A 10,364-nucleotide genomic window follows, 5' to 3' on the forward strand; every position below is an offset into this window, starting at 1 on the left:
CCAAGATAAACTCACCAATGTTGACCCCTTCAGCTGTTAAGATGTGATATACAGTGTGTAGGTAGAAGAGGGGAGGAGTCCATCTGTAGCTGAAATATGATTTGCATGTGTTTTACACAAATACAGAAAAAAAGGTACAAAGAACCGAATTTTAAACATCATTTGTCAACTCCAGCCTACATTTTTTTTTCAACACAAGAACCCACTTTATTACCAGCGCTGTCTAAGCCTGGTATGTGTGAAAGCTCCTTCCCAAACCACACCAACCATCTAACCAAACCATAAGTGATCAGCTCACACTACCAGGAGACACCTAAGCCAGTCTCAACTGAAAAACACAAGTACCTCAGTGCAGCTTTAGGTTGAAGGATTACTTGAACTTGTCTTTTCAAAGACACTTACCACAAATGGTTTGTTAGCTATGGTGTTACGACAATTTTTTTCCATGGAAATAGTTTTGTTTCATTGCTAAACAGCAAGATAAAGTCTAAAAAAAAAGAGACACAAACACAGGAATCCAAAGCTGATGGTTATTTTTTACTTGAAGACTCTCTGAAATAGTAAAAAAAAAAAAGTATTGTAACAATTAATTCCTTCTGGAATGAAACTGGACATGTTCAGTCAAGGTGATGACACGGAAAGGGCAGTCTGACTTTTACAAAACTGATATTCAAGCATCAATACACACGAAGGACAGGCTCTTACACACGTTTGCAACCTTCACTCAGCCCCAGTAAACATCTTTGGAATATAGATTTAAAAAACAAATCAAGAAACTTAAATATTCACAGGACAAAACCATAACATTATTAAAACTATGAACAGTAACACTTACAGAGCTCAGCAAACACAGGCTGCCTATGGATAATCTAAACAGAACTGGCTGAAGATCTGCTAAGCACAAGCACAGGTCTGTCACAGAGGCTGGATTCCAGCAACTCTAAGGACTAAGAGGCAGGTTTGGAATTTGGTTACTTGCCTAAGGCAGGTAAGAGAAGGTAGGAGTGCAGAAGGCAAAGGCAAGGTAAATTAGTGCTAGAAGTTCTTGTTAAACCAGGAGGCTGGAAGTACAGCAAGAAAAAAAAAAAAAAAAAAGGTTGTTCGTTCTTTTAAAATTAAGTTAGCCCAAAGTTATCAGTATATACTTCCTATATTGCACAAACAGTTTTAAAGTAACTGAAAAATTAGAAAACCCTGCATTTATAACAGCTACATTTAAATATATTCCAAGGGGAGTTAGCCCACATAGTTCAGCTTTGAAAACAATTCAACAGGTTCCCCTAACAACAGCATTTGTGTCCCCTGTCTTCTCAAGTCCTCCCCAAACTAATGAAATACACCATTTATCAAAGGCAGCGCTACTACTTCTCCTTAGTACATCACGGATTTATTGCTTTATTTTACTAGTGACAAAGGCTAAGATCTAAACTTTTGAGAATTTAAGGCAATCCCACAAGACCAACACCTTAAGGGCATTTAGGGCGCACAGTGGTCTTCATTCAAACACCAGGAGACGTCTGATATTTAAAAATGACAAGAACACTCAGATTTCAACTAAAAGAACCCTTTCAAGCATCAGTTATTCTCTTCCTAACACATAACCCAGCACTGAAGTCACAAGTCATTCCAGAGCACCAATGTTCAGAAAAAGAAAAAAAGAAAGAAAAAGTCAAAGGAGGAAGTTCCAGGACATCTTACATAATTCATTCCTACTCAGCTAAGAACTTGGTGGAAGATTCAGTCCAATATTTGGAGAGCTGAATCATTTTTCGCAGTCATAACATGGAGGATGAAGTACGATCTATCAGATACACCTAAAACACAGCCTGACAAAAAACATGGCATATTCTCAACAGCTTTACAAGCTGGTTCACCTGCACAAACTCTGAACACTGTTTTTCCCAGTATTTGTTTCAGAGTTCATCACAAGCTCCTTGTCTGATGCTCTGTCTTCTTCATAATCACTCAGAGAGTGATTCACTGCAGTGAAAATTATCAAGAGCATTTCCACATTTGCAGTCTTAATTATTCACGGCCAAGTTTACTACTGACACAGATCTATCAGCTGTCAGTCCTGCAAACCCACTCAGAAAAAAAAAAACCACAACAACAAAAAAACGAAACCTTTTGAATGTTTTAACAGCAAACATTTGCCTTCCTAATGTTCCCTAATGCAACAAGTACACTGGTTTACATTCTGTTAAAAAAAAAAATTCCTATGGAACAAGTCATTCAAGAAGCCCCATAAACTATTTCTTGGCACTCCTCTGCTGAGCTGGTGACTCAAACGCTAATCCTGCATGTAAATAAGCCTAAGATTTATCCACTGCAGCAGCAGGGTTCACTGGGCGCTGCCTTAGAGCATTTGGTGACGGGTTGCTGCTGGCCACCTCTTCACCCTCCATTTCATCATCTGAGATATCTTCCTCGTCTGCTTCTTGCTCTTCATCCAGCTTCTTCAGTAGCTGAGCTGACTCTGGAGCTAGCTTTCCTTAAGGAGAAAACATGCATAAACCAAGAAATACCATTACTATGCAAAATACACTTTAACATCACAGGCTAGCACAGAATTTTAGTGAATTTAATCCAGGTAGCACTTCCCAGTATCAGTCTCAAGTTGCTACCTTAGGTAGAATTGTTGCTAGCATGAACTTGAACCACAGCTCAGGTATTAACAGATCACAGACTACCTGAACAAGTTAACATAAAACTTCCTCCAGCTTTGAAAAAATGAGTCAGATTCCTACAACCACAAACCAGCATTCAAATGTTCTTCCATGACTTTTTAAGATTACCTTGAAAAATTCCACAGACTAACCCCAAACTGAATCACTTGCTATCCACAGAAATGCAAATTCACTTTTAATCCTCGTTTTACCCGTAAAACTTATGCAGACCCCCAACTTAGCAACACCAAGAGCTCCGCTCAAAACTTGTACATATCTCCCTGCACACATGGAGTTTCATATCTTGCAGGTATGAAAATGCTGTAAAAACATTTTTCTATCTCCTAAAAAAAAGAATTTTAAAATAGTTTAGCTTTAGCTAAATACAAATCCACTCTGAACCCTAAGGGCAAACAGCTGCAGGTAAAGCACAGCATCAATCACAAGTGTAAACTCCTACACTACATCTCATGTCCTGCAGACACAAGTTACATACAGATATTTATTAAATAAGATTCACCAAACAGCTTCACAGAATTAGAAGCAAACAGTGGGCTTACTTGAATGTGGGTACTGCGGCGGTCTGTGCCTTTTCCACGGACAGATACAGTCTGCTAAGAACACCATGATCTGAAACCAAAGACAGACAAGTTTAAACCTCCAAACATCCTGCACGTTAGAACCAGAGAATCTTTTGGGTTGGAAAAGACCTTTAAGATTGAGTCCAACCATTAACCCAGCACTGCCAAGGCCACCACTAACCCATGTCCCTCAGCACCACATCTACACGGCTTCTAAATCACCCCAGGGATGGGGACTCCACCACTGCCCTGGGCAGCCTGTTCCAACGCTTGACAACCCTTTCAGGGAAGAAATTTTCCCTGATCTCCAGCCTAAACCTCCCCTGGTGCAAATTGAGGCTGTTTCCTCTCATCCCATCACTTGTTACTTGGAAGAAGAGACCGACCCCCACCTTGCTACACCCTCCTTTCAGGCAGTTGTAGAGAGTGATCAGGTCTCCCCTCAGCCTCCTGTTCTCCAGACTAAACACCCCCAGGTCCCTCAGCCGCTCCTCATCACACTTGTGCTCCAGACCCTTCACCAGCTCCGTTGCCCTTCTCTGGACTCACTCCAGCACCTGAGTGTCTTTCTTGTAGTGAGGGACCCAAAAGTGAACACAGGACTCCAGGTGCAGCCTCACCAGTGCCGAGTACAGGGGGACGATCCCTGCCCTAGACCTGCTGGCCAGACTGTTGCTGGTACAAGCCAGGATGCTGGTGGCATTCTTGGCCACCTGGGCACACTGCTGGCTCATATTCAGCCGGCCATCGACCAACACCCCCAGGTCTTTTTCCACCACGCAGCTTTCCAGCCACTCTTCCCCAAACCTGTAGCGGTGCGTGGGGTTGTTGTACCCCAAGTGCAGGACCCAACACTTGGCCTTGTTGAACCTCATACAGTGGCCTCGGCCCATTGATCCAGCCTCTTCAGATCCCTCTCCAGATCAACACTCCCACCCAACTTGCTGTCGTCTGTGAACTTACTGACGGTGCACTTGATCCCCTCGTCCAGACTGTTGATAAAGATATTAAAGAGAACTGACCCCAATACTGAGCCCAGGGGAACACCACTTGTACCCAGTATGCTTGGGTGGATCCCATCTGGCCCCAGAGACTTGTGTGTGTCTCAGTGGTGTAGCAGGTCACTAACCATTTCCCCTTGGATTATGGGGGCTCCACTCTGCTCCCGTCCCTGTCTTCCAGCTCAGGGGGCTGCGTACTCAAAGAACAACTGGTCTTACTACTAAAGACTGAGGCAAAGAAGGCATTAGTATAATACACAGTAGCCACAAGCCAATCTGTTTGAAGTGCTTCACTTACTAGTCCCAGTATCAGTCCCATGAAGAGAGTTGCCAACGCAAAAAGAGCATATGAGCCCCAGACTGGTATTCCAACATTTTCTGTTAAATAACTGTGGCAGTGCTGGGAAAAAAAAAGAAGAGAATCATTTCAAGAACAGCTGACTATCACATCTGTTAAGATAAAATAGAGATCTAAGCACATACCCTGATCCACATTGACAACTGAAACAAAGCTGACATACTGCTCATCCTGAAACAAAGCAGAAAAAAGTAACTGAAAACATCTTTTAAGCCAGTACCTGTATCTTCTGATCTGCCTGACTGGTCATTTAGTCCCATGTTGAACAACTTTCTGCTCATGTCTCGTCTCCCTTCTAACTACTTTGATTTTTATCTTCTGGTTTGTCTTTTACTTCAATAACCACTCGCTCCCATGAAGCTCCCTTCAGTACCAGCATCAGCTTCTATAATGTTCCACATATGGATAACTACAAATTCACAAACTTCCTTGACTTGCACCTGCTGACATAGGAATTGCAGTTACTTTTGTTTATGTTCTAAGTTATATTTGCACCAACAGTCTATGAGAAGCCAGCTGGAACTCTATTCAAGATATTAACAATTAAGCATCAGGACATTGTATTAAAACAAAAAAAATCAACCTATTAAAAAAAAAAATCAGGTTATACAAGAACTGAGAGATCTTCAGACACTTTTAGCCGTATTTTACACACAAGTGAAAAAGACCAGGCTATCTGCCATGTATGTCCTGCTGATTCCCTGTTACTGTGAGATGTCAGCATTAAACTGAATACTGCTACAGCACTGTTGGCACAGAGGTGTTTCAGCCATCATTGCTCTAACAGAAAAAAGGACATGAATTGGGCTCATTTGCCTCAACCAACAGTGTCCCCAACACACTTTATCACTCACAGTTACTCAGCTACTCTGAAACCACCACACAGCACACGCAGCAACAACTAAAAGCACTTCAAAGCCACAAAACTACAAAGTATTCCAAGACTACAGTCTCCCCACTTCTCCTTCAGTGAAGGAACCTTCACCCTTCCACTCTGCTTTTAACTTTGCTACAGATACGTCTTCTTAAACAGCCAGTCCCTATCTTACAACTATGTTGCCACATTATTTTCCGGTTTTTATTGCTAATTTCCTAGAATTTAGCCAGGCAAAACATCTTTCTCCTGTATAATCAAAAGAACTTCAAGCATCAGTTACCTACAAGAGTTTAGTAAAACAATACACCCACCTATAACTGTTTGAAGCCTTAAAGTAAGCCTTGCTGAGGACATCTTTGCTATGCTTGTGCACACAATCCTCCCACAGCAGGTGAAGGTGTGACTGACCACCCACCCAGCACCTTCACATGCTTCTTACCAGCACAGAGCTGCTGCATGAGCTGTTAACCAGGAGGACACACCTAAGGACCTGTCCCAGCACGTCCTTAAGGTGTGCATGTTGGACCACAAACTATTATAAAACCCATACCAAAACTTACAGGAAAGAGGAAGGACCAAACCATGATGAAACTGGTTCAATAGATTTCCATTCCTGGTCACTGATGAAATTTATGAAATCAGTTTTAGTTCTTGCACCCTGGTATCTCCTGAACTCTCCATCTTTACAGCTGTAAAACAAACAAAAATAAAGTATTTTATTAGACAGTCCGACCACGCAACATTTGCTTTCACTCAACATCTTTCCTCCCATCACCTTGCCTAACTTTTTTTAGCTTTACTTTAGATTATATTGGCTCTAAAATGTTTTCCAAGAATCTTGACTACAAGTATTTCTAGAATCTTGACTCCACATGTATCTTGGCTAGCTTTAGGCTGCCATTCCTTAAAAAGATAATGATCTTCCTAATGCACTTGCCACACAACTGCATTAAGCTCAACCTATGGAGAAAAGATTGCAACACAGAAACACCCATGAAAAGATACAATAAATAAGGCCTGAAGGGAAAAGAAAAAAATCAACTGGCAGTACTGTAAGGTCACAGCAGGTAAGATAGTGGTTGTCTCTGTGTAAAGTAACTCACGTTCTTGAAGAGCATAGTAAATCTCATTCATTTGCTCCCCAAAAAAGGAAAAAAAAAAGTCCTCTCCTCCAAAAAATCCTGCTCCATTGCATACTTACTGATAGATGGTAGGAAGAGCTGTTATAATAAATCGTCCACTTAATCCTGTAAGAAAACACTTATTTTCAGAACAGTAGAGCACTCTTATGGAAGAAAAGGCAAGACATGCTATTATAAGCCGAAATAAAAACACTTGCTTCCAGCTATCAATCTTTAATAGTGATCAAACACAAACCCGTGCACATCAAAATATTGTAAACAGTCTAAAACAAGAGTTCCTAGACAAAGGGCAAGAAAATTTCTCCGTGGGGTAAAAAATAGATGGCTGGGGACAACTGTTCTACTTGACTATTTTGGCTGTAGCTCTTCCGAGAGAGAGACACTCTCCTCTTCCCACATGATCTGCAACCTCCAGTGCTTGCAGAAAACAACCCAAGTGAGGCAAGTCTCAAAAGTTCTTATGTGACTGCAGAGAAGTACTAGCGTGGGGAAGGTCATTTTTACAAACCCCACGCAGACCTGAGGGCAATTCAGTGAGCTCCAGCTGAGGGACACCAGACTGCTTGCACTCCCTTTTGCCAACAACGGGAGGTACTACTACAGGGAAGGCTGAAACCACATTTTTTTGCTCTATATGATGCTTAAGTATAACCAAAAGCCTCCTTGAAATCCTCCAAATCACCCTCTAGAGAAGCCCTCTTGTTCCCTTTATCTATTAAGACTATTTAGCCTACATATAGCAATCTGCCTTTGGCAGAGATCAGTAAAAGATGTTTATCACTCCCTATTAATTCTGTTTATTTTCTAAAAGCTCGCACCGGGCCCTCCCCCGCCGCGCTGAGAAGCCCGAGGCCGCGGGGAGGGCCGGGCCCACCCCACCGCACTCTCACCCGGCTGCTCCGTCACGTCCACTTTGGCAATGCTCACTTCCAGGTCCTCGCCCCACTCGGCGAACTTCTCCCACTCGGGCTGCAGGTCCCGGCAGGCGGGGCACCACGGGGCGTAGCTGCGGGCGGCACGAGCCTGTCACTGACGGGCACCGCTCGCTGCCCCGCGGCCTCGGAGCGGGCCGCTGAGACACCCGCCCCCGGCAGCCCGAGCAACCCCCCTCCCGACTCACAACTCCACCATCCACTCGCCCTGCAGCAGCTCCCGCCACATGCCGTCCGACAGCACCTTCACGGGGCTCCGCTTCCCCAGCGCGGCCGCGCCGGCCGGCAGCGACAAGAAGAGCAGGACCCGCAGCAGGGCCCGCGGCCGCCCGCCCGCCGCCATCTTGACGCGCGCGCTTCCGCCTCCCCACGGCGCCGGGGCGAGGCCGCGCGTCCCCGCGTACGTCACCGCTGGCACCGCCCCACCGCCCTCGCGCATGCGCCGCTCGCGCCTCCCGCCACACCAGAAAGGAGGGTTCGGCGGCCGCTTGTTTGGGCGGGGCTCCACCTGGGGGCGGGCCCAGGGTGCGCGGCAGCCTATAGAGTCGAGTTGTGGGGGTTGTGGACAGCGGGCTCGGCCAATGGGAGGCGCCAGCCGCTGCCTCACAGGGCGCTGCGCCGCCGCCATGTCCCTCAGGACCGTGAGGGGCGGCCGGGCGCTGCCCGGGGGCGGAGGGTCCTTTCTGTGGCGGGCCCGCTTCCAGCGTCACCTGGGAACATGGAGGGGAGCCGCTGCTTCACAGAATCACACAGAATCACGGAATCACAGAATGTTAGGGATTCGAAGGGACCTCGAAAGATCATCTAGTCCAACCCCCTGCTGGAGCAGGATTACCCAGATCATGTCACACAGGAACGCGTCCAGGCGGGTTTTGAACGTCTCCAGAGAAGGAGACTCCACACCCTCTCTGGGCAGCCTGTTCCAGTGTTCGGTCACCCTCACTGTAAAGAAGTTTTTCCTCATATTTATGTGGAACCTCCTGTGTTCCAGCTTGCACCCGTTGCCCCTTGTCTTGTCAAGGGATGTCACTGAGAAGAGCCTGGCTCCATCCTCATGACACTTGCCCTTTACATATTTACATATTTCACTGCAGTCTGTCAACACCTCAAGCTTTCCAAGAGAAGGAACCTCTTCTTTCCGTATGCACGTAGTTTCTCTGCCACAAAGTTTTCTCCAGCTCTTGGTCAGGAGCGGCAATGATAATGTCACCTTTCCACTTCTGCCTGGATCATTTCTTTCCCTGCATCTTTCAAAGGGGCCTTTACCATAATTTCATATCCCACAATTTAGGGCCTTGGCAGGTGGAGCAGCCATTAGAGCAGTGCAGGAAAACGAATAAATCAGCGTTTGGTGTTTTTTTTTTCAATTTTGGCAGCTTTTCTATAGTACAATGTATGTTCCTTTCTGTAGAAGAACACTAGGGCATTACTAAGGACTTGATGAAGCTTATTATGCATTGATTCAGGGTTCAGTAATAAATCACTGCTCGCAGCACTCTCCCTGCTCACTGCCACTCCACTTTAGTCATAATTAAGTTTTTGAAATTTGTTATTGATAATCCAAGAATACCTCCGTTCTGCATCAGTAATGAGACGAGATGCGAAGAGCTGTCTTCGGTTCTTCAGGGCAGCAGACACATCGTGATAATTTAAGATGCGTTGAAGAATAAATGCATAAACAAATGTGTTGCATTACCATGTGGAGCGGAGGTTGGGTGACTACTTGCTTTGATCCACATCCTGGGGAAAGCAGCTAGAAGCGTGATCCCACCTTTTATTCATGCTGAATAAAAGGATAATTAAACTTTCCTTTCTTTGGTGCGTCCAAACAGATGCCTGCATGGAGGTTGAATTTGATTTAATCCATGTGCATGTTAACAAAAGAGGAAAAACATGAGGGTGTACAGGCAACAACAGAAGCAATTGCAACGCAGCCTTTTGATGACACCACAGGAGAGCTCTCCTGGGACCGAGTCCCACCTGGAAGGGCACATGTGGAACTGTGAGGCAGGAAGAATGGTTTTGCCATTGAATGCTCCCAGGCTCAAGGAGAAAGAAGCTGACAGGAATTCACTGCAAATAAAGAGTAGCTTCAAAGGAACACCAAGCTCCCTGTGGAAACAGCTTGAAAGACCTTGAAAAATATGACTTCATTCCTCCTTCGCTTGGTTCCAGTAATTATTTTAAGGGTAATAACTGCTGTGAATTACTTTTTGTCTCCATTATTATTATGTTGACATTGTCTTGTTTCTTTGTAAATTTTGAGGCATGTAAGAACAAGAAAGCCTTGACCGTATCTTATGCATTCTTCCTCTAGCCTATTCACCTCAGCCCTCCCAAGCTGAATGGAGACGTGTCTGCCACATCTTTCAAGCTTCACAGTAGAATAAAGAGATTTAATAACCAAACAAACTCAAGATGGCTCTGAGTGACCTTAAGAAATGAACACAGCTCCTGATCATAGAATCATAGAATGGTTTGGGTTGGAAGAGACCTTTGAAGATCATCTGGTCCACCCCTCCTGCAATGACCAGGGACATCTTCAACCAGATCAGGTTGCTCAGAGTCCCGTCCAACCTGACCCTGAATGTTTCCAGGGATGGGGCATCTACCACCTCTCTGCGCAACCTGTGCCAATGATGCTACCCCTTTTCACTTCCTTTGTGCTTGCTCTGTTATTGTTGACATGAGATTTGCAAAAAAATGTTGCTTTATGACTTACTTTCAGAAATGTGCAGAGGGTGGAGGGGCAGCACTGGCTTAATCCATTAGTCACCACAGCCCAATCCCCTTCTTACCCTGTCCTG

At 44.9% G+C, this 10,364-nt stretch overlaps 1 protein-coding gene across 1 annotated transcript; it reads right to left on the reverse strand.

Annotated features, from left to right (window-relative positions):
* Nucleotides 1-516: 516 nt before the first annotated feature.
* On the reverse strand, nucleotides 517-7,920 carry TMX1 (thioredoxin related transmembrane protein 1). Its single transcript, XM_068416710.1, has 8 exons — nucleotides 7,746-7,920; nucleotides 7,516-7,631; nucleotides 6,685-6,730; nucleotides 6,044-6,172; nucleotides 4,732-4,777; nucleotides 4,547-4,648; nucleotides 3,227-3,296; nucleotides 517-2,491 (listed from the first exon to the last, which is right to left on the reverse strand). Exons 1-8 carry the CDS (start codon nucleotides 7,898-7,900, stop codon nucleotides 2,313-2,315), a joined length of 843 nt encoding a protein of 280 aa, XP_068272811.1. The 5' UTR covers nucleotides 7,901-7,920; the 3' UTR covers nucleotides 517-2,312.
* Nucleotides 7,921-10,364: the final 2,444 nt, after the last annotated feature.

The sequence above is a fragment of the Nyctibius grandis genome, chromosome 20 (assembly GCF_013368605.1).
Source record: "Nyctibius grandis isolate bNycGra1 chromosome 20, bNycGra1.pri, whole genome shotgun sequence".
NCBI classification, from domain to species: Eukaryota; Metazoa; Chordata; class Aves; order Nyctibiiformes; family Nyctibiidae; genus Nyctibius; species Nyctibius grandis.